The sequence below is a fragment of the Chanos chanos genome, chromosome 12, assembly GCF_902362185.1.
Source record: "Chanos chanos chromosome 12, fChaCha1.1, whole genome shotgun sequence".
In the NCBI taxonomy this organism is placed as follows: Eukaryota; Metazoa; Chordata; class Actinopteri; order Gonorynchiformes; family Chanidae; genus Chanos; species Chanos chanos.
Window position 1 is genome coordinate 28975 of NC_044506.1, and position 25990 is coordinate 54964.

At 41.4% G+C, this 25990-nt stretch overlaps 2 protein-coding genes across 2 annotated transcripts; one reads left to right on the plus strand and one right to left on the minus strand.

The window, feature by feature from the left end:
• Positions 1-344: 344 nt before the first annotated feature.
• Positions 345-8494, minus strand: zbtb22a (zinc finger and BTB domain containing 22a). The gene is made up of 4 exons (XM_030788985.1): positions 8465-8494; positions 7764-7975; positions 5008-5701; positions 345-1583 (listed from the first exon to the last, which is right to left on the minus strand). Exons 1-4 carry the CDS (start codon positions 8484-8486, stop codon positions 544-546), a joined length of 1968 nt encoding a protein of 655 aa, XP_030644845.1. The 5' UTR covers positions 8487-8494; the 3' UTR covers positions 345-543.
• Positions 8495-14875: 6381 nt separating this feature from the next.
• scn1bb (sodium channel, voltage-gated, type I, beta b) lies at positions 14876-18419 on the plus strand. The gene is made up of 5 exons (XM_030789228.1): positions 14876-14915; positions 15027-15193; positions 15876-16110; positions 18010-18151; positions 18353-18419. Exons 1-5 carry the CDS (start codon positions 14876-14878, stop codon positions 18417-18419), a joined length of 651 nt encoding a protein of 216 aa, XP_030645088.1.
• Positions 18420-25990: the final 7571 nt, after the last annotated feature.

The window sequence follows — 25990 nt, forward strand, 5'->3', positions numbered from 1 at the left end:
AGAATTCTTCTTCCTAACACAAAAAACTGAAATACAGGCATTTTATATCAAGCTTGGGAACAACCCTGAAGTACTGATCACACCTTCAGTGTTGCGGAATTATGTCTGTATATTTATGATTTGCATTTATTTGTGTACTTCAAACACTAAAAGATAAACAAAAACAATTTATTCATAGTGCATCACAATATAGTGCAGAAAAAACAGTAAAAATACATTTCAGTGACCACCCACTCCTTCTAAGGGTTCAATTAAACAGCACATATACACTCTAATCACATATAACTAAAATCACCACAGAAGCACAAGTGTGCAAACATCACCAGTGAGTAATATTAATGCCAACACACAGTTCATCAAAATGGACAGGCTTCATGTGTGTAGGGTTGTAGCAGTCATACACTAATATTCATAAAGGATATTTTATTCAAGATCCCCCTCATGTTTTCCTCATGGTGGCTAATTTGATCTCCTTTCTGGGGGGAAAAAATGAAAAAACGGAAGAGCTGAAATGGAGCTCCCCTGTTTCTCAGCACAGGTCTGTCAGCTGCCCCTCTCTACCTTCTCCTGCTTAAGTATCTGCTCCGGAACAGCCAGCTCCTGCTCGCTCCCAGTCACAGCTGCAAATAAGCCACCCGCACTAGCCTCATCATCAAGGGAATCACTCTGTTCCACTTTCACCAGTCCAGCCTGGGGAAGGAAGTCTGTGCACTCCTGGGTGCTGTAAGTTCCAGCTGTGCTGCTGGTTGTTAAGTCTCTGCCGTCACTGGTATTGTAGCCAACAGCCGTTCCGCTGGCGACCAGACGCTCACAACGGGCCTGGTGCCTGAGAAAACTGTCCCTCCAGATGACTTTCTTACCGCACAGCCTGCATTCATAGGGCCGCAGGCCTCCGTGTGTTTTCAGGTGCTTTGTCAGATGGTGTTTCATCTTGAAGCTTTTGGTGCACACTGGACAGGTGAAGGGACGCAGGTTGAGATGTTGCATTTTGACATGTCGGTCACGCATGCTCTTCTGGGTGTAGGCTTTCCCACAGTGACAGAAATGCACCTTGCCTGTGTAAGGCGCTCCTGCCAGAGCAAGGGGGGAAGATGATGAGGGGATAGGAGGAGAGGAGGAGGGAGGAGAAGACTGGGTTGGGTTTAGAGGCAATGAGGGAGGGGCTGTCCTGCTGAATTGGGGCCAACTCTGCTCAAGCACAAATTCAGTGGCATCTGGAGATACAGGTAGCAAAGGCCTCTGGGAGACCTGGCCAGTTCCGTCTTCAATTTCATCATATGTCTCTCCATCAAAGGCTGTGTCTGTGAATCGGCCAAAATCCATTTCTCCCTCCTCCACCTCACCCTCCTCATCTGCTCCACAGTCTTCCTCTCCTTCCTGAAGCCTGTTATCATGCTGAGACCAAGGCCATGATAAGCGAGCAGATGACTGTGGAAAATGGCCAGCAGGACTGCGCAGCTCTCTGTGAGGGTCAGAGAGGTCACACTGAGTAGAAGATGATTCATTTTTTAATTCATTCTTTTCATAAGTTTCTCTCTGTTCATCCTGAATTCTTTCTTCTGACCAGCCTGGCTCACACTCTCCTGGAAACAAAAGCACTGATAAAACACTTATAATACATCAGAATTAACAGCTCTGTGTCTCTCATATTAAATCAGTCAACTCCATGATAGTCACATTTGAAGAACTGAGTAAACAACACAGACTAGCAGTTAAAGGTAAGGCTGATAAAGAGGAAAAACTACTGGCTCAAAAGCAGAGAATCTTGTAAACCCCTCTTTTAATGCTGTGCTCCATCACACAGTGCAGAAATGTACTGAGCTTAATATGTGGAGCTTTAAAGATAATGCTATCAAAGCAGACTGTCTGTTTACCACATTACAGGCCAAAGTTGCCCATGGTCCTAAGAGTCATTATTCCACAATTCTAGGTGTTTGGGAAAAAGCAGATGTCTCAGAGTTTGAAGGAATCTATATATTATTGATATGACAAAACTAAAATGCTTCTAACTGAACAAACAGTTCTGCTAGAATTCATTATTTGGGAGAAACACAAATTGTCGCTCTCAGATACAACTCATTCACACAGTGCCACTGCCTGTGTCATGTTCCTAGTTTATTTATTTCTCTTCATCTGTCTATTCAAATTCTACCTGTGTGAGAGCAACGTTTAAGAGTGTAAGAGCGCTGAATGCTCATTTCAAGTTTTCACAAGGAGAATCAGTTACACTGAATACTCAAAATGTTACTGACATTATGGGACCAGAAATATGAGATCCTAAACAAGCCCATAACATTGCTGACTTTTATCCTTGATTTCAGACAGTGTTTTGTGAAAATTGGAAAACAGATGGATGCATTTCAGGGTCATTTGGTCCATCACTGCTCTCAGAGTAAAAGTCTCACGACTGACCTGAGAGAACAAGTCAGCAGTAGGAGGACATGTTCACACATTATATCAGAACAGGACAATGCAGGGCTCCAGACTATCTTTTCCCACTGGTAGCTCTGGTACTCCTTACTGAAAATTTTAGCACCAGCACAAAATTTAGGCGCACCACTTAAATTGACATGCAGTGCAACACATTCATATTTATTCCATCTTAACTGTATTAAAAACAACATGTGACCAGTTAGTTTGACGAAAATACCAACAGGTTACCTTCACGGCTTTTACCTTTACCTTTGACCTTTAAGTTTAGTATGGAGAAGTAAAAAGGCTCTTCTTAATCATAAAACGTATCATGTTTTTTTGCAGCTGTGTGTGTTGAGTTAGCCATTTTTTTCTTTCTCATTTCTTCTTTTTCTCTGTTGCTCTTAGAACAAATCTCAACCCAGTGACACCATACATGTGTCCACTCCCCTACAATTTACTAGTTTAAAAGATAAATACCCCTGACAAAACATCTCACTGGACTTGTTTGTTACTAATTTCTTATACATTAAGTAGCCAGTAAAGAGAAACTCAAATGACACTTGTAAAGTGTATCATTTTGCAACTGCTCAGGGAAATTCAGTTCTGAAACCCTGGATCACAAGAAAAGACACATAATCAAATCATAAATGATTTCTGTCATTCTCGTCACCAATCTGGTTCTTTCAAACCCACATCCTCACAACCTGTTGTAACTGCTGCACCTGTCTGAGACTTGGTCCTTTTCTCTGGATCCCTTCGGTCATCACTGCTCCTTTCTCTGTTCTACTCCTCGCCTTTTTTGCACTTTGTCTGGTTTTGGTCTCATTAACCCTAACCCTAACCCTAGTGTCGAGAGGGTAGGGCGTACCGTAGCTCCAAAAGCTCCAAAAAAAGACGGCGCAAACCTGAGGTGCGTTCAACTAGCAAAGAAAGTCAAACATTCACGAACATTTTCAAACAGTTTTTCGTTTGCTTTGAGTTCACTGCGAACATTTGTGAACACACGCTAACGGTCTGAGGAGGTAGTTCTCGGAGAATAAACATGGACGCTGGACTAAGGGAGATGTGTGCCCAGATGGGAGTTATACCAGAAAATATCCGTAAGTCTTCGATTTTATTTAATCTTCCTACAATAATTCAAGAGGTTAACCTGTCTAACTGTCAGTTTCGTTGATACTTTTTCTGAAAGCCTTGTTTTTGTATGTTATCATTATCAATCCTCAGCCTTCGTTAAGCGACTGTATTGCTCTCTGTGGTCGTTAGTTTAGGCTAACTCGCATACATCACATACAGCTAAAGCGTTACGTTTTTCAATTTTGAAATGATACCCTGGTTGTTGTTAGTAGCCTTGAGGATTAATGTTGTCGGAGTATGCTGACCTAAAAAACATTCAAATTTAAAAGAAAACCAATTCGCGCGGAACATTCGCCTCAGTTTGCAGAATTTGAAACCACCTCTGTATTGGCTACCACAGCGATGGGCAGGTCATCCAAAGCGATTGATTCAATTACCCTCTCTGTAATCTTTTTGGCCCTGTAGCTGTCTCCAGGAAATTTCTCTCGGGACATCCCTAGTTCCAATGACTTTGATTGTCAGTGCCACTAACAGTTTTGTGAACCCTTGAGTTAAAATAAACTACCTCACAGTGCAGTCCATCATCCTTTCTGCACACTCATTGACTGTTGGCTCTGAAAATAATGCTTTGCTTTAACAACTGGGTGAGATTTATCTTTACAAACAAGAACTGAAAGTATCTCAGGTGCTGACGGTAAACCTTTCCTTTACATGTGTCTCTGATCCTGAGATTATTAGTGATCTCTACTCAATGTTGATATAACTATTTCAAAAGTTTTGTTTAAACAGGTCAGTTACCCAGTGGTGGATTTAGGTATGGGCAGCGGCCCAGAGCAGCATCTCGCTGGAGGTGGGACGGGGCCCCCGCACAAAAAAACTGGGAATGATGGCATTTGGTTTTCTATCACTCATCTGCATGTCACGTCAGTGATATCATGTCACTGCGTGGGTCAGTTAACCCTGTTGGGGTGGGCGCCCTGATTGTAGTTTGTGAGCTAGGCAGGCTACTGCTTGGAAAGGTCTCCCACTCAGAAGTATGAGAAGGGGAGGGTGTCGGGGTAGGTTGGCCTCAGGTCTCCCTACTGGAAACCTGAGGTAGGGGGAGTGGGGAAATCTATCAAAAAGCGCACCTCTAACTTTGCACAGTACTAATGTAATTAGTTAAATCAGTTACACTACAAAATGTTACCAAATAAACCACAATTCATTCATAATACTATGAATATATAGTTTCACAGAAATATTGGTGCATTTTTTTCTGGTTTGTGCAAAATGGTCTGAATAAAAAAATGACAGTTAGTGCAGAATGGTGCTTTGTTGTTGTTGTTGGCAGGAGGGGGCTGAGGGTGAGGTTCACCCAGGGTGCCATACAAGCTGGAACCGTTACTGCCATTAACTGTGTGAATATGCTGATGTCTGATGTAAAGGACATCCAAATCGTTTTTTCCCCCCATATCACAGGAGTTCAGCTTTTCCTTCCTCCACTCTTTCATCACATGACAGAAATGTTCTACTCACCTGTCTGCCTCTCACCTGTCTGCCTCAACTTCTCCGTGTCTTTGTTAGTTTCCTGCTCAGTGTCTTCTCCCACTCCCTCATCAGCCTCAGTTCCTCTGTCTCTGAGCCCGTGTCTCTCTGTGCTAGCTGCTGCTGGTTTGAAGTGAGATCTGGCTTTGCTGACAGTTGGGTCATTTGGTTGTGTGTCTGTGTCTGAAAGTGTGCTGTAACTGGACGTCCAGGCGACGTCGGTGCCGGGCAGCTGCATTTTCTCCTCTGCAGAGCCGTAGTCATTTTGACAGGACACAGGTCTGTTTCTGCTCCACCTGCTGAACTGCTGGGGTCTCCTCCACGTTGCCAGAGGAGGCAGAGCGCCGTGCTCTGACGCAGCCTGCCTCTTCTCCTCCTCCCCGCCCTCCTGCGGCAGGGTGCAGCAGTCAGAGCTGCTGGGGGACTGCTGTCTAGAGGAGGTGTCTTGGGGGATGAGTGTCTCTGTCAGACTTCCCTCAGTCACAGGCCTGGACCTCTTCAAAATCTCAGTGCATTTATCCACAATGTGCCACATCTGCAAAAAGCTGGCCACTGTCACATAATTAACAATGTCATCACACATGATCCTGAGCTGACCAGTGTATGCAGAGTCCAGCACACTCTGAACGGCCAGCGGCTCCAACACTGAGGGTAGAGTTACACTCGTCACATTTTTCAGCACAACCTGAACAGAAAACAAGCCATTAAAAGCCATTCACATGTCTATCACAGCTGAAGATTGCTTCTTACTCCAAAAGCAGAAACACATGGCACTAGAATGAGATGGGAAACCAATTAAAAATATAAATAAATAAATAAAACAAAGAAAACTGTTAGAAAATTAGAAAGAGATACACACAGAATTCTCACGACACTAAAATATTCTCTACCTGTGCAAACTTTCATACCAAAGTGAAACTTACAGACACACACTACAAGACGAAACACACAAACGGTCACGCACTCAGACAACAGACACAACCTGACATACACTCAGAGAAAACAGATACTGACACTAAGAGACAAAAAAAAACCCCATGCCGATAACCAGTCAAAAAACACACACTCAAAGACAAAAACACAACGACACACACTCAAAGACAAAAACACAACGACACACACTCAGAGACAACAAACACAAGGACACACACTCAGAGACAACAAACACAGCAACACACACTCAGAGACAACAAACACAACGACACACACTCAGAGACAACAAACACAGCAACACACACTCAGAGACAACAACACAACGACACACACTCAGAGACAAAAACACAATGACACACACTCAGAGACAACAAACACAACGACACACACTCAGAGACAACAAACACAGCAACACACACTCAGAGACAACAACACAACGACACACACTCAGAGACAAAAACACAACGACACACACTCAGAGACAACAAACACAGCAACACACACTCAGAGACAAAAACACAACGACACACACTCAGAGACAACAAACACAGCAACACACACTCAGAGACAACAACACAACGACACACACTCAGAGACAACACAACGACACACACTCAGAGACAACAAACACAACGACACACACTCAGAGACAACAACACAACGACACACACTCAGAGACAACAAACACAACGACACACACTCAGAGACAACAACACAACGACACACACTCAGAGACAACAAACACAACGACACACACTCAGAGACAACAAACACAGCAACACACACTCAGAGACAAAAACACAACGACACACACTCAGGGACAACAAACACAGCAACACACACTCAGGGACAACAAACACAACGACACACACTCAGAGACAACAACACAACGACACACACTCAGAGACAACAAACACAAAGACACACACTCAGAGACAACAAACACAGCAACACACACTCAGAGACAACAACACAACGACACACACTCAGAGACAAAAACACAACGACACACACTCAGAGACAACAAACACAGCAACACACACTCAGAGACAAAAACACAACGACACACACTCAGAGACAACAAACACAGCAACACACACTCAGAGACAACAACACAACGACACACACTCAGAGACAACACAACGACACACACTCAGAGACAACAAACACAACGACACACACTCAGAGACAACAACACAACGACACACACTCAGAGACAACAAACACAACGACACACACTCAGAGACAACAACACAACGACACACACTCAGAGACAACAAACACAACGACACACACTCAGAGACAACAAACACAGCAACACACACTCAGAGACAAAAACACAACGACACACACTCAGGGACAACAAACACAGCAACACACACTCAGGGACAACAACACAACGACACACACTCAGAGACAACAACACAACGACACACACTCAGAGACAACAAACACAACGACACACACTCAGAGACAACAAACACAGCAACACACACTCAGAGACAACAACACAACGACACACACTCAGAGACAAAAACACAACGACACACACTCAGAGACAACAAACACAGCAACACACACTCAGAGACAACAACACAACGACACACACTCAGAGACAACAACACAACGACACACACTCAGAGACAACAAGCACAGCAACACGCAAGGAGAAACAACAAACAAAGAAACATCCAGATACAAAAACATGCATACAATCATGTACTCACAGACTGTAACAGACAGAGTCAAGAAACACACACTGTCTCTGAAACACACACTGACAAATACACACAGACACACGCTCAGGGACATACCTGGTCATGAAAGTAGGGCGAAGATGCAGCCAGTACACAGCGATGAGCCCTAAAAACCTGACCCTGCACAAGGATGGACAGATCACAGAGTTGTCCTTCCTCACGCTGCTGGTTTAGATTGTCCAAAATGGATGCTCTTACACTGGGGAAGCACACTTCGACCACTGGGCCGGCAGAGCTGCAGGGGCCAATCACAGCTTTGTCCATCGTCCCTGGGAATTTTTATGTGACACATTCAAAACATAACAGACAGACACTAACTACACTGTGCACATAAATCCATGCAAGAATGCGCTGCTCTTAATTGTTTCACGTGTAGCGATAAGATCCTGAAACCTCAAAGTCGGTATGTTTAAAATGCCTCTCCTATCCACATAAATAGCCCAGTTAATGACAAAATAGTTTCAATGACCGATACATATTATCAACCACTTCCCTTTATGATGTCAGTGTATCGCTACTTGTGTTGTGTAAGTTGTGTCACACTTTCATGATTGTTTTCGACTACATTTATTAACCGTTAAAACAGCCAAAGAACAGACTAAATCAACAAAAGATCCCCCACTCGCTAAAGTAATTTTATAATTACTTACTGTTATAATTATTTTATAAATAATTATAATTTTAAATATAATCATGAGAATCACATTTCTTCTTTTTCAAGCAAGTTTCTTGCCAGTGAGATGATGCAGCTGTCTTACCTGATGAGGCTGATGAATACATTTTAACCGCTGCCAACTTTCTCAACTGCAGATGTAAACGCGTAAGCTAGCCCTTCGTGACCTAATATATATGACTTCGTACTGCAAATCCGATCAAACTTCATTTCTATAGTGGCCCCGTTTATATATACAGCGATTCGTTTGTGTCCTCTGCTTCATTTTTAGCTCATGGTAACTCTACTGATCTAACACGGATTAGCTATGCTAGCTGCTGTGCTAACCAGCTAGCTAATGATAAGGGTCGAGGATCATCTAACGTTAGGACCGCTCCTTAGTTTTTTATGACAGTAAGCGAGGTCAGCAGATTCACTTTATAGTTTGCTCTGAGATGTAATATAATCGTGTTATCGCACTTCGATGGAGATGTAAGATGGTGTTACTATGTCAGTCTCGCGCGTGAACAGCTGCTAACTTTGCTAGTTTGTTCCGTTTTAAGGTTGTCAGTCCAAGCGCTTTACCTCACCGTCTCCGTCGAAGTTTCTCCCTTACCCTGAACTGACATCAGTTTTCCCGTTTCTCCTCTCTAACTGCAAATGGTTGAAGTTGTGTGGTGGGGCTGTTCTTAGATCAGCGTCAAAGAGTAACTTCCGCTAAGAGCCAGAGTCTTCACAACCGTAGAACTTGTGTAACTTTATGCGGCTTATTGCCCCCAACTGGACTGGAGTAAGAACTACGTCGTCCATCCAGTTGTACAGGCAACTATTGTTGGGGCTGAGGGGGAGGCAGGAAGGACGGAGCGGAGGAATAGATATGTAACGTTCCCATGTATGCAGTGAGGGCTGTTGAGCTGGAAACAGAGGAGGAACAAACCTCCCCTTTAACTCTATCACTTATTTCAACCTGGTCCAGTTTATCCGTCCTGATTAACAATTAAACAAACGATTCGCAGAATAATTAATACCAATCGCGTAAACAGAGTAAACGATTAGGCTACCAGTGTCATTTCGTGATACTATTGTTTCTCTTTACTGAACTGTGTAGCAATTGTTATACCCACACGTTCTTGTAATTTGTTGGTAGTTGTACTTTTCGCTTTCTGCCCGACGTCAGGGAACATTAATGTAAAATGCGCTCGTCTGATTTGCAAGATTCTGCCGTTTAAATTTGCGTGAAACACTGGATTGTCTGAAGCTTGTTGCGAAAGCTACAGCGTGAGATTGTTTATGAAGCATGGCAGTTATCTGAATACATATTGGAAACCTAATCACTCAGTGTGTTTTACATTGTAGCCTTCTTGTGTTACGAAATTCAAATTTAAAAAACGGAAGTAAACTTATTGAAATCGGTCTCAGTTTCTGAGAATAAACTTTTAGGTTAGAAAGCAGGATCTTTTATCTGTATAGGCCTAATGCATCAGCGTTGAGTGCAATTCACAATCAAATTGAGCACTTTGCAAAAACCAGTAACTCTATCACAAATTGACATTGATTATCATTGATAATCATTTACTCTGTTACGCGACTGGTGTTAATTTGCGAATCGTTAGTTTTATTGTTAATCAAGGTGGATAAACGGGAACAGTTTGAAATTAATGGTAGATTTAAAGGGGAGGTTTGTTGCTCTTCTGTTTCCAGCTCACCAGTCGCCACTGATGTATGGTATGTGTGTATGTATGAATATATGCATGTATATAGCCTATGTACTTATTTGATCTGTTTTAGGTGAAACCATGTCTTGCTAATATTTGGAGAAAACGAAGAATTCGGAACTTGTATGCTTTTCCACGGATTTCTAGGCGGAAGAGTCTGCACTTTCGACCACAGCTGACCCCTGTTAATCATGCCTTAAAGGCAACCATTTTATTCACATCCTAAGCATGACTGTGTAATTATGTACTAATACACTTAGGAACCATACCTGTTTACAGGCATTTGCATTCAGTCTGCTTTGTAGGTCCTATTTATCATTTACTTAAGAGTTTCCTTTATTCTGACAATTATCTGGCCAGTTGCCTATAAGCTTTTAAAACTGCCGCTTCCCTGATTTGGCCGCTGTCCGAGGTGCTGAGCTCATTACCTTCATGAATGTTGGTGCTAGATGGATAGCAGATTTGCGGACATGTTTATGTGGTATTGGGACTGAGCAGAGCCGTAGACTATAGCCTACGTGACTGCAGTCACTGATTTTACGAGATGAAACAGACACGCAATATATGCGAGAATGCATTTTTGTTACGTTACAAAATCTGGGTCGTATTTTAGGCTATTGTGTGTCCATTTTGTTTATTATCCTACTCGTTTGACATGTTTAGTACCAAGCCTACCGGGCAAATGATAGAAATATAGATATTTCTAACATCGAAGCTTCAAGTGCGAAGTCAGTTTTTGATCAGTCTGAAATGACGTCCCTCTAGATTTAGACAAGAACATGATTCCTGATTTTTGACTCTGCACTTGAACGGAGGTAAGATGTTTTAGGTTCATTACGTTGCGCATACGACCGCGCGCGTCCCTGTTCCCCTCAGTTCCCCGTAACAATTTACCGCAATGCATCAGTTTGGTTTCAGTCATACCGCTGCGCGTGGTTGTGCGGGGTAGTCTATATTGACAAGTGCGACATTCTTTTCGGCTTATCTTTCCGTTTCCTTCTTCGAAGGGTACAAGTAAGGAAACAGACACATTTCGGATTTACTCCTCTGGCATCTGCACTTCATAGGGTCATTTTATTTGTTAAAACAAAAGTGTGCTTTAGAGATCCGCTCCGACAGCAACCTAAGGACCTGCTCAAAATGGTCGTCCAACTTTTATTTTACGAATCCACAGTCGATAGATAATTGATTTGTTTATTCGGTGTAACACTAGAAAGAATATCAAGATAGTGTGTTTTCGAAGGGAAGAATATTTTTGCAGACAGACCTGGAGAAAAGAGGGGACAGTTTCTCGAAGGGCAGCACGAGGACAAGAACTGTGAGCTGCCAAATAACGATCATTTCAAATATACGATTACAGCAAATAAAACATCTGTAGGTATCGTGGGGACGTTGTATATTAAACGATTATGATTGCTTATTTGCGTCTTAGAGTGGAAAAAAAATCTTGAATCAGGGATAAGTGAAGGAAGAGTAACACACATTTTAGACGATAGACGATAGAGGATAGAGGCTTGTAGGGGTCATGACTATACCGTTGCAAAATAAAAGGAAACAGCACGTAGTCAGACAAACGTCTAAAGCGCGTTTTTAATTAGAATGAAGATTGAAATTGTGGGACGTTGAAACCGTGGCGTTGTTGCAGGAAACAGCACGAACACATTAATTCACGTTCATTGTTATTTCTTTACAAAAACGGGGATGACATAAGCAGCAGAATAGCAAGAGTTCTACATATCAATAACCAGTAACAGTGAGACAGTAACTGCGCTTTACTGTGAGACCTCAGGAAACTGGTCGTCTCAGGTTACACAACTGGAGATATTTTTTTTATTTTAAAAGTAGCCTTCATACGGATAAAATAACCTTGATGTTACAGATTTTGATGTGCCAGTAACTAAGCAAGGTACGTGTTTGATAAACCGCTGAATACAGAGCCAAAGAAAGGGAGCATGTTAGTTTATAGCAGGAAAGTCTTTGGAAGATTGGAGAGTCTCTGAAGAATCTCTCCAAACCTGTACTCTCTTAACTTTTACACTGTTTCTCCTCCTTTTCCACGCGCACAAGCTGCTGCTTGTCAGCGCCATTTTAATGCATGCGCTCACATGACAGAATTATAGTGCTAAATTGTTTATCCAAAGACCTGAACCGCCAGGCCAAACCTTGAGAAAGTCTTCTGCTTTTCAGCACTTTATGATCATCTGTATCTCACATGTTGAAAATTCTCAGCTCACTGTGCAAGCTGAGGTGATCATTTATATCAGCACATTAACAGCAAATCAAACTGATTCAGCTGTAAATTCTGAAACTGATTGAACTTTCAGACAAGCAGCTCATTTACAGATGAGATTGATGACAAACTAAAAACTTGTTGGGGAGCAGACAGAGATTATCCAGAAGGGAGTATCCTTCATTCTTCTGAAGATTCATCACTGCAAATGTGGCTGGATCCCTGAGTTCTCTTGCTTCAAATATGTTTACGAAAAGCCTGTTCCTGGTCTTGGTGCTTTGCACTCTACACGGTGAGTGAATACATTCAGCACAACCCACAGGGAAAACCAGCACATATAAACATATACCCAGCTCTGACGACAAACAACCTCCTCTGACTCTGACACACACACACATTAGTGTCACTGCACACACTTACTGCTTGTCAAGTTTGAGGATGTATGGCATTCTCTCTCTCCCTCTCTCTCTCCCTCTCTCTCTCTCCCCCCTCCTTATTATGTGTGCAATGCAGTCACTAAACTGTACTATATGAGTTATGCAGTGTAGACTACATAAAATTCATTCTCATAATGATTACAGAATGGGACAATGTCTTATAAAGTGGTATCCTAAAACTTATATAAGCTCGTAGCCTTTAATATCAAACAGAATTAACTGCCAGGTATGCAAGAATTGAAGAGAGTGAAAATAACTAACAGTTAGGTTTCTGGAAACAGCACATTTCTACAATTGTGCTAATAGACTTATCAACATCCATACACAATGTTAATAGAATTATCAACATCCATACACAATGTTAATAGAATGATCAACACCCATACACAATGTTAATAGAATGATCAACACCCATACACAATGTTAATAGAATGATCAACACCCATACACTATGTTAATAGAATGATCAACATCCATACACAATGTTAATAGAATGATCAACACCCATACACAATGTTAATAGAATGATCAACATCCATACACTATGTTAATAGAATGATCAACATCCATACACTATGTTAATAGAATGATCAACATCCATACACTATGTTAATAGAATGATCAACATCCATACACAATGTTAATAGAATGATCAACACCCATACACAATGTTAATAGAATGATCAACACCCATACACAATGTTAATAGAATGATCAACACCCATACACAATGTTAATAGAATGATCAACACCCATATACAATGTTAATAGAATGATCAACACCCATACACAATGTTAATAGAATGATCAACACCCATACACAATGTTAATAGAATGATCAACACCCATACACAATGTTAATAGAATGATCAACACCCATACACAATGTTAATAGAATGATCAACATCCATACACTATGTTAATAGAATTATCAACACCCATACACAATGTTAATAGAATGATCAACATCCATACACTATGTTAATAGAATGATCAACACCCATACATAATGTTAATAGAATGATCAACATCCATACACAATGTTAATAGAATGATCAACATCCATACACAATGTTAATAGAATGATCAACACCCATACATAATGTTAATAGAATGATCAACACCCATACACAATGTTAATAGAATGATCAACATCCATACACAATGTTAATAGAATGATCAACATCCATACACTATGTTTAAGTCAGCTGCACTCCTCTGGCAGTGTTTTTTGTCCTGTATTAATAGCTATTATTGACTCAATTTCTCCTTTTCTCTTTGAGCATTACTGCTCTCCTCACAGGGTGGGCATTAATTCTTCCTTTGTATTTTCTTGTTCTCTGTACACTTGACATCTCTACGGTATCTGTCTCGTGGTGACTGTTCGAGTGGCTAGTACAAGTGGATATTACTTGGGTGGCAAACCATTCTCAACACAGCCGTGACACTAACTCGGTAGTAACATGGTAGTGGGAGTCATAACTTGGTAGTAACATGGCAGTGGGAGTCATAACTTGGTAGTAACATGGTAGTGGGAGTCATAACTTGGTAGTAACATGGCAGTGGGAGTCATAACTTGGTAGTAACATGGCAGTGGGAGTCATAACTTGGTAGTAACATGGCAGTGGGAGTCATAACTTGGTAGTAACATGGCAGTGGGAGTCATAACTTGGTAGTAACATGGTAGTGGGAGTCATAACTTGGTAGTAACATGGTAGTGGGAGTCATAACTTGGTAGTAACATGGCAGTGGGAGTCATAACTTGGTAGTAACATGGCAGTGGGAGTCATAACTTGGTAGTAACATGGTAGTGGGAGTCATAACTTGGTAGTAACATGGCAGTGGGAGTCATAACTTGGTAGTAACATGGCAGTGGGAGTCATAACTTGGTAGTAACATGGTAGTGGGAGTCATAACTTGGTAGTAACATGGTAGTGGGAGTCATAACTTGGTTAGTAACATGGTAGTGGGAGTCATAACTTGGTCAGGCACAACGCTGGTGCTGCTTTTTTTTGTTTATTTTTTTTTTACACATGTCAATGTCAGTGCTGGGTGGACAGTGGTCTGCCAGTGAAAAATATCTAGCCAACAGCAGTCCTGTGGTCAGAGACTGACTACTGAAGAAGAGCTAGAGAATGGCCCAGACAAACTGTGCATGGCAACAGATGGGCCATGGTCGCTAACTCTACACTGCTGAGCTGCATCTACAAGGTAGATGCTTCTAAGTGAGTTTATAATGTATAGTACAGAGTGTAGTGCATCCAGTATGTGTCTTTATTTTGACAGTTTGGAGGGCTGATGGTGCATGTGCTGAGGTGGATTCTGACACTGAAGCAGTTGCTGGAGAGGGATTTAAAGTTGGCTGCATCTCCTGTAAGATGAGGGGGGAAGTGGAGGCCACTGCCACGGTGGACTGGTACTTCATGGCTAAAGGAGAAGCAGACTTTGTCCACGTGAGTGTTTCAAAGATGCATGTTGTTACGGGGGGAAAAAGTGTACTTAAAATGGCTTACATTTGTTTACATTGATATAGCTTAATATGTTTCAAAGTCTAACTTGTGTTTCACACTCGGCAAGATAAACAGTGTGTTTTCATACCACTTCATTGCTTCAGACTATTACCTATGTCAGTCAGTTGCATTCACACAGCAAGTAAGCAGAAAACACTTTTGCAGTAATCTCAGCCACAGGAAACCTAACTCTAACCCTAACCCTAACCCTGACCCTAACCCTAACCCTGACCCCACCTTCAGTGGTCACTTTCACAGAAGAAAGATTTAAATAAATGTCATATGAGAATGATTCATATAAGCAAAACTACTATTATCTGATAAAAGAAGTAAATGGTAATAGAATGTAATAGAAATGTATCAGGATATCTGTGCGATGCTAGCATAAAATAACCCAGAGAAATGCTGGAGGTGGAGGGGAAAAACCTCTCGCAGTCCCTGGCCATGCCTCTGACTCTCAGGGACAGACAAGAGCAGCTGACACCAAAAGCAGACAGAACTAAAAGGAAAAAATAATGGAGTTTGTGAGGGAGCAAAGAATGTGCTATGAAAGATAAGTGCCGTGTGCATACAGCATGAAACAGGAGTGTGATTACATTGTGACTTTTGAAACTGTCTTTATTAGATTTACCACTATGATGGTGAGCCAGACATAAAAGATGATCGATTTGAAGAACGAGTGCACTGGAATGGCAGTAAAAACACAATGGACCTGCAGGATGCGTCAATCTACATTCTAAACGTGACATTCAATGATACGGGTGTTTACCGCTGCCTTTTCACGCGTACCCTCACCTACGAATACTACGAATACCAGACCACAGCCAGCAAGTTGGTTCATCTCAATGTGGTGGCTAAAGGTGAGGGAAACATCCCACTCACAGTTTAAGGGAAACACTAACTTCATTTCATCACAGCAGTGAATACAACCCTAACCCTAACCCTAACCCTAAACGCCTGGGGTTAGGGGTTAATGCTCCTCTTTCCAGTGTCTCTCTTTTATTGTTTGTGGGTTTTTTGTTTTGTTTTGTTTTGGTTCTATTTCTGTTTTAAAGCTCATCACAATAAGGCTGTATGTCATTCCTTTAGATGTTATTTTGAACTCAAGGCAAAAAAACTTGGTTTTACAAAAGGTCACAAGGCTCAAAAGAATGTTCTTAAGAAAATGGAAAAATATCTTATTTCAAAGGGGAGAGTCAGTTAGAGGTGCCACAGGAAATTCAAAGTCAGGAAAAAATAGACTATGAGAAACATTCCTACAAAATTTGTGCAAATGTGATTTTTGTATTGCAGCATATTTACACAGCATTAGGTAGCACACTATTTGTATGGCCTATGTAATATCTTTGGATTGGGGAAGATGGATTATCCCTCAGATACCTCAGCTCTCTTTAAAGCTGGATATGGGTCTTAGAAAGCAGTAAAATGAAGATCAGTGTAGCTAGTGGAAAGAAGTTATGTTGTTGTCCTCCCAAAGTAAATGAGCAATGAATTTCACATTGTGAAAATTTTGCTGCTTAAACGTGCACACTAAAAAACCTAGGTTTGGACCAAAATGGGCTAGAACAGAAGTGTTAATGTCTGATTCCAAACGATTCTTTGTAAGTGTGAATGAGTATGTCAGTGTATGGCTTTGCTATGTATCAGAAATGTTATTTCACAGTGAATTTTATCGTCTGTGAGAAGCCATAGTGTTAACATCGATTCTGCTTACTTCTGTTTGATTTGGGTGATGTAAAATTAAACAACTGGGCTAAATTTATTCAGCAGAAAGAAAACATCAAGGCAGAGATTGAGTGACGTCACTGGGTGACGCCAGTGTTCAGATATAGTTTGGGATTTTATCAGGTTTTAAGGTTAGAATTAAAGCTGGGATTAGGGGCCATGTGGCACACTCCTGTTGTGCAGTTAATTTCAAATAACTGACTTACTCCTAGTGTATTATTGTGGGCATATTTTATTCTGGATAAAAAGGATTTGTTGCAAAAGCGGTTCCAATATCTACAACACTCAGCGTATTTCTAAAATGTGCATTGAATTCATCTGTGTGTGTGTGTGTGTGTACACATTTGTATAAAATAGTTACAGTTGAGTTATTTAGATCTGTTATTAAACAGATGACATGAAAACTGGGGGCCGCAGAGTAAGGTGAAATGCGTGTAAGCTAGATAGGAGTAACTTATGCTTTCTGCTACTGTGATGGTCTTTGACACTGCTGGGTGCATGCTACAGTCAGGAAAGGTCAGTACTTTGTGTTTTGGGGGCAGCTGTGGCCTAAAGGTTAGGGAACCAGGCTCGTGACCGGAGGGTTGCTGGTTTGATTCCTAGGCCCAACATTCCCTTGAGCAAGGCACTTAACCCCAATGCTCCCCAGGTGCAAGGAATGCTGCCCACTGCTCCTGCTTCTGGTGTTTGTGTTCACTACTGGTGTGTTTGATGGGTTAAATGCAGAGGACTAATTCACTGCTCACAGTGTGTATGTGTGCGATCACAGAGATTTACATTTACGATTTTCATTGAGAGTTTTACACATTAAAAAACAGTTGCAAAACCTGAGTTAAAGCCATCATAAAAACCTGTAATCCTTCAAAATGGAATACAGCATACCTAAGAAATGTTCAGTAAAGTTTTAATAGATTTCTGTTGTCTACTGCCATGAACTGTATAGGAGATATTCACATATTACACATGTGATAAGTAGCTAACAGTTTGAATGTACAGAGTTAGTGAACTGCGCTGAATTTCTTTGTTGCCCACAGCCACGCGAGGCACTGCTTCCATCGTCTCCGAGGTGATGATGTACGTGTCCATCATTGGGCTGCAGCTGTGGCTGTTGGTGGAAATGATTTACTGCTACAGGAAGATTGCTGCTGCTGGGGAGGAAGCCCTCAGAGCCAGCGCGTCAGTAATCTCTTCAGCCTCAGTCCCTGCTTTTAAAATCTCTTTTACAAATCTGAACTTTTGAGTGGTATTCCTCTTTTTTCTCTCCTTCCTGTCTTTCAGTCAGCCAATGTGTTTTATACTCAACATCATGTCACAGTATTTGTGAAATGAATTCCTCTACCCCATGTTTTGACTGATGAAACATTGCTTTATTTGCAGAGCGGAGTACTTAGCCATAGCATCAGAAAGTAAAGACAACTGTGCAGGGGTGCAGGTGGCTGAGTAACACAGGTCAGTGGTCTCTGACCTCTTTAACTTACACCTAACCCTAACCCTATCCCTGACCCCAACCCTAACCCTAGCCCTGACCCTAACCCTAACCCTAGCCCTAACCCTAACCCTGACCCTAACCCTAACCCTATCCCTGACCCTAAGCCTGTCCTCACAGACCCAACACACCTCAGAGTGTCTCAACACACAACTCACTATCTCAACGCACAACTCTCCATCTCAACACACAACTCTCCATCTCAACACTCAACTCTCCATCTCAACACACAACTCTCCATCTCAACACACGACTCACTATCTCAACACACAACTCTCCATCTCAACACACAACTCACTATCTCAACACACAACTCACCTTCTCAACACACAACTCTCCATCTCAACACACAACTCTCCATCTCAACACACAACTCACTATCTCAACACACAACTCACCATCTCAACACACAACTCACTATCTCAACACACAACTCTCCATCTCAACACAAAACTCTCCATCTCAACACACAACTCACTATCTCAACGCACAACTCTCTATCTCAACACACAACTCACTATCTCAACACACAACTCACTATCTGAACACACAACTCTCCATCCCAACACACAACTCTCCATCTCAACACACAACTCACTATCTCAACACACAACTCACCACCTCAACACACAACTCACCTTCTCAACACACAACTCTCCATCTCAACACACAACTCTCCATCTCAACACACAACTCACTATCTGAACACACAACTCACTATCTCAACACACAACTCTCCATCTCAACACACAACTCACTATCTCAACGCACAACTCTCTATCTCAACACACAACTCACTATCTCAACGCACAACTCTCTATCTCAACACTCAACTCACTATCTGAACACACAACTCACTATCTGAACACATAACTCTCCATCTCAACACACAACTCACTATCTCAACACACAACTCACTATCTGAACACACAACTCTCCATCTCAACACACAACTCACTATCTCAACACGCATCTCACTAACTCAACACAAAATTCACTCTCCCCACACACAACTCTCCATCTCAACACACAACTCTCCGTCTCAACACACAACTCTCTATCTCAACACACAACTCTCCATCTCAACGCACAACTCATTATCTCAAAACACAACTCTCCATCTCAACACACAACTCTCCATCTCAACACAAAACTCACTATCTCAACACACAACTCACCATCTCAACACACAACTCACTATCTCAACACACAACTCACCATCTCAACACACAACTCACTATCTCAACACACAACTCACTATCTCAACACACAACTCTCCATCTCAACACACAACTCTCCATCTCAACACACAACTCTCCATCTCAACACACAACTCACTATCTCAACGCACAACTCTCTGTCTCAACACTCAACTCACTATCTGAACACACAACTCACCATCTCAACACACAACTCTCCATCTCAACACACAACTCTCCATCTCAACACACAACTCTCCATCTCAACACACAACTCACTATCTCAACGCACAACTCTCCATCTCAACACACAACTCACTATCTCAACACACAACTCACTATCTGGACACACAACTCACTATCTCAACACACAACTCACTATCTCAACACACAACTCTCCATCTCAACACAAAATTCACTCCCTCCACTCACTCACTTTCTTAGTGCAGTGCTGGAAAATGAAATGCCAGTTATGAAACTGGAGGGATCATTTTATAAGTCATAGCTCTTTACATCTCTTCATCAATAATAATGCAATAATAATAATAATAATAATAATAATGGTGTCATAGTATAATTATAGTACAATAATACTAGGACCATATATCACTTTCATTGTTTGATCTCAGACTTCTCAGGACAGCTTTATGCTCTGTTCAATAACACACTGATAGAAATGAGATGTGTCACACATGCTAAGGTAGCTGTTGGAATAATTTCTGCCTGACCTAGTGATTTCTGTTCATTTGGGTTTGAATGTTTTCTTTTTTTATTTTTGTTTCCTTTTTTTTTTTTTTTGGTGTGAGCTACTTAGGTGTGATGTATGCTTTGATGTCAACCACTTTTGAATGTACTTAAGTTGTGTTTTGCCATGAGTTAAAATAAAAACTTTATTAAGTTTTAAATTCAAATTCTAAATTTTAATTTAAGCTTAAGTTTAAATGACTGCAGCTCATTCTAAACAGAGAACACTGACCACAGAAATATTCTATGCAACCAACAAGACCATTTTTTGGGTCCATCACTGGTCATGTGATGTGATTTAAAACCAGGAGATATTACTGCTTTATCTAAGTTAAATTAGATAGATCCTAGGATATTTGAATTAACTAATTTTTGTTCTGTTTCCTTTCAGGTAGTGATGTCTCCACCCTCCCTATATTACTCTGGATCCAAAACACTGACATATGTACACACACAGGCACACACACGCACACACACACACACACACAAATGATAGACAGACTCTCCTTGGTTTTATAATCTTTGTGTTATGGTGGAACATGACAGTGATAAGCCAAAAACCAATTTTGCATGAAAAGAGCTGCAAAGTAGCATGATGCCAGCATATCCCTAAACCCACATACACCCTTTATGATAAACGCACATCAACTGTGAATCGTTATTTTTTTATTAAATATGTCATCTTATACAAACATACTGCAATACTCTGAATTTGCACTAGAGGTCAGATCTTCCTGGATCAGTCTGTGTTGGGATTTGTGAAAAGGAGAGTAAGGACATCAGGCAATATACACAAGTAATATCGTAATAATATATTTCTGATTGGTCAGTTTAGTTAGAATGTGTCATGTCTGTCTTAGTCTTTCTGGTACTTAAATGTGTTGTTAAGTCTTACAGTTGAACCAAATAACTGACCAGAAAAGTTAAAGACAGGACTGAAACTCAGCTACTGTTGTGCGGACATACTCAGTTTAATAGGTGAATCAAATTTAAGCTCATTTAATGGTTAATGAATGTCAGCACTAAATTATGAGAAAATAATTTAATTGTACTTGCAAAAAATATTCAGTAGCATACTTGTATCCAATATATTGCAGTATTAGAAAATGTCTGAAGGTTTGATTGTTCCCAAACATTTTAGCACTTTATCCCTATTGGTCTGCAGTATATGCATGTATGCACAACAGCATATCAACATAAATACATGACACAAGCGTAAAGCCTCCTGAACACGGTTAGTGAGGCAGCTATAGAAAACATTGCCTGCAAATATTTTAAGCTTATAGACTTTTATTAATGAATGTAGATGAATGAGATGAATGCTAGAATGTAAACTAAGGCAAGGTTAGAAAAACACAGGTGTGTGTGTGTGTGTGTGTGTGTGTGTGTGTGCGCGTGCGCACGTGCTGTGTGTGTGTGTCCCACCCAAACACACTGTAGTGTGAGACATACAGCCCCAATTAAACACACACCACTATTACACAAACACACAGCAACACACACTTTCTATCGTGGCTCTGACTGCTAACTGCATAATTAAAGTAAAAACTGTTTCTCATATGAGAAGTGTGTTTAGTTGACAGAGTGCAGTTTGTGTGAAAAGATGTGAAACATGTATACAGTTTAGTGGAAAACACCTTTCAAGTTATGTTCGCTGGGTTTGTACTATAACAACAAACTACTGTAAAAATAATAAAAAAAAATCCCTAAAAACTATTTCTACTTGAAACTATGTTTGACTTAAGGTGCCATGTTGGGGAAAAATGTGAGCAATCCAATGAGTACAAGAAATATCCATGTAACCGCCAAATATTTTTACTGAACCCTGAAACGTTTCCAGCAGGTCACTGCATATTTTTGCATTGCCACCACTCTAAGCCCAACCCTAACCTGTAACACATCATCAATCATTCAGACTAAACGGCTGCATGATGAGCTGACATTTTGCCTGGTCTGGGGCAGCTGTTTTGGAGAGCATGTTAGATTGTAAATTGCTACCCATGTGAAGCATTGGCATAGCCCAGATTAAGCCATGAATGAAAGGGTTAAATGACCTAACTGTAGGGTATGATTAATATTGAAAATATTATCGTATTTTTTATAAAGAAGAAAGAGACATTTCACTAGTATCTTAACATGCCCAGGCTCAAACTTTCATTCCTTTCACTTCAGCTCAGTTCAGTGCAGCTCTATGTGTATAAGGGCTTGAGAGGCCAGTGATCAAGTCTTCTGTGACACTGGCCAGGAGGAGCTCCCTCTGTCTGAATTAGGAAGAAACCTAGAGAAACCCTAACCCTAACCCTTTGACTGCATTCTTCACATACATCAGACACATCTAGATAACCCCATCCATTCCACATGGACTGTAGGGCTGTCCCATCACAGGTTCTCCCTTCACTGCCCACCCATTAACATGTTAATGGTCTTTAACAAGACTATTGTTGAAATATTGATGGTAGAACACTAATTATGAATATCACAGAAACATTTAATTAAAGTAAATCTTAACATCATTCACTTATCTATTTTTTGTTTTCTTTTCTGTAGCCCTGAAAGTAAATACATCTCCATTATCTTATCTAACTCAGTGAGATCCAGATGTAAATGATTCCAGACTGGATCGTAGTGAGCGTTTAAGGGATCACCATGGCTACAGAACAGACCATAGAGCTGGCACTGCCTAGACATAGCTCCACCTTTTAAAGAAGTGGTGAGATTGACAACATAATATTTTGGTTTAACAACAAAAAAATGTCAGCCTATGCCCATAAATCATCTACTTCTCCCCAATATATTTATGCTCTTTGATTATGCATTTTGCCAGAGCCTGTAATAGTATCAAAAACAATGAATAAAACACGTCCTCATTTTTTCTGATGTGGTCAGAATGAATAAAGAGCAATTCATTCCATTAAGATACCTCTGGATCAGAATATAGCACATTCATCCAAAGCCAAAACTCAAAGAGATATTGAGAACAAACTTAAAATCTGTGGCAGGCTTAATGACTACTTATTCAGCCACATGCCCAATAACAACTGGCAGCGAGTCAACTAAGTTTATGTTATTCACAAAACCAACCTGGTTCCCATTAAATAGGCCATTATTTTCACTATTGTACCTTTTTGGTTACATAAGTAAAACTGACAGGGCTTTAATTTCTGCTCTATATATATTTGTATTCTGTATTGACAGTTAAGGATGCAGTTATCACTGCATCCTTAAATCACTGAGGAGGTGAGATCCGTGAGTACTTTAAACAGAGAGGGGGTATGTGTATCAGGACATGTCTAATAACACTCTGTTGGCATGCCATCTACATTTGCTTGTTTTTCCTCACTCAGTGGTGCAAAATGCCCTCCATCCTTCCCTTCTGCAGTGGGCAGTGCAGTATCAGCCTGCTCTGAGCGTACAGGGCCGTCCAGGATTTAGCTCTGATGAGATTTTGCATCAGGGAGCTAAAAAGGTGCACTCCTTAGACATCTCCAGTTTGTGTATATTGTAAACTTTATACTTCCTTTAGAATTAAACATTTTTAAATTGTATTTTTATTCATATTTTGCTGGCTATTTTCTACATCATAGTTGTCAAGACAATTTGTCTCTTTTACACACACACATACACACACATAGACGAAAAAGAGAGAGAGAGAGAGAGAGAGAGAGAGAGAGAGAGAGAGACATTACAATCTTCCACTGTAAGATGTAACCCCCCCCCCCCATTAAAAAATAACAAATCACGTGCTCCCACACCACCAACCAAGACAGATACCCACACCCACCCACATACACCTCCCACACCACCAACCAACACACACACCCACCCACATACACCTCCCAAACCACCAACCAACACACACACCCACCCACATACACCTCCCAAACCACCAACCAACACACACACCCATATACACCTCCCACACCACCAACCAACACACACACCCATATACACCTCCCACACCACCAACCAGCACACACACCCATAAACACCTCCCACACCACCAACCAAGACAGATACCCACACCCACCCACATACACCTCCCACACCACCAACCAACACACCCACCCACCCACATACACCTCCCAAACCACCAACCAACACACACACCCACCCACATACACCTCCCACACCACCAACCAACACACACACCCATATACACCTCCCACACCACCAACCAACACACACACCCATAAACACCTCCCACACCACCAACCAAGACAGATACCCACACACACCCACATACACCTCCCACACCACCAACCAACACACACACCCACCCACATATACCTCCCACACCACCAACCAACACACACACCCACCCACATACACCTCCCACACCACCAACCAACACACACACCCACCCACATACACCTCCCAAACCACCAACCAACACACACACCCATATACACCTCCCACACACCCAACCAACACACACACCCACCCACATACACCTCCCACACCACCAACCAACACACACACCCATATACACCTCCCACACCACCAACCAACACACACATCCATCTGTACCTCCCAAAGGACATTGTTGCAGGACGCTTTTACCATAACTGTGACATTTCTAATTCTACAATTCCATTTTATCCAGTTATCTTCCTGCTCTCCCGACTACAATTGTCTTTTTATAACTGTGCATTAAAGCAATGAGCAAATACACCTTTAAATTAAAATTTTAAATTTAAAAAGATCAGTGAGTCAGGCAGACTAGACTAACACATTCAACTAAACAACCTGCACGTTCCCTGCTACTAGAGAAAGGAGAGGGGGATGGCAGGTTAGCAAGGGGGATGCATTTTGGTCGTTTTGCTAATAAGAAAGATGACATCAAACCCCCCCCCCCCCCCCCCCCAAACACACACACACACACACACACACACACACACACATTCGCTTACTGGTTATAATAAACACAATTATTCTGAATCGGTTTGTATGGAACCAACGCATCTAGGTGCCAAACGCATTCACAGTGACCAGCTCACATACTCGCTCACGTTCCAGTGAGCGCGCTACCACATGTGCATCGCGCGTGCCCAGTGTCACAGAGTGAGTGGGGGAGAGTAACTCACGCGAGGAGTTATTTTGTTACCTCCCCATGGAAATACAAGGAAAAAATAAACTGTAAAAGAAAACAGAAACTGTAACGTTGAACAATGTATACAGGCAAAATAATAATTTAATTCTACGACTGGCTTGATGACTAAGAAAATGCAGAGCGTTAATCGGTCACATACATGAGCGCGCTTATCCACCCCCTTCATTCTCTCTCGTTCCGTCTCTCTGTCTCTCCATAGCTCCTGTGTCATTACGGTGTATCCCCCTATCCTTTAATTACAATCGAACGCTCACTGCATTTTTTGAGCAGCGCTACATATCTTATTTCTACTGGCCTGTATAACTACTAACATCGAATGTGGATTAATGCAAGAAAATGGCGATACGCACGTTCAACAGCGTTTACATCCGTAAACTATACCAGTGTAGTTATCTTTCCGATACGGATGACACTTCTTGAAAAGTATCGACAGATTACCCGGTTAGTCGGGTGAGCACGTTTGATGTCGTTGGATC

Coding starts and splice junctions, on each gene's coding strand:
- zbtb22a (XM_030788985.1), bottom strand. CDS start 8,486: ATGTATTCATCAGCCTCATCAG. Junction 5,702..7,763: donor CGCCCTACTTTCATGACCAG/GTATGTCCCTGA, acceptor TTTTCTGTTCAG/GTTGTGCTGAAAAATGTGAC. Junction 1,584..5,007: donor GACAGGTGAGAGGCAGACAG/GTGAGTAGAACA, acceptor TTTTGTTTCCAG/GAGAGTGTGAGCCAGGCTGG.
- scn1bb (XM_030789228.1), top strand. CDS start 14,876: ATGGCCCAGACAAACTGTGCATGGCAACAGATGGGCCATG. Junction 14,916..15,026: donor ATGGCAACAGATGGGCCATG/GTCGCTAACTCT, acceptor TTATTTTGACAG/TTTGGAGGGCTGATGGTGCA. Junction 16,111..18,009: donor TCTCAATGTGGTGGCTAAAG/GTGAGGGAAACA, acceptor TGTTGCCCACAG/CCACGCGAGGCACTGCTTCC.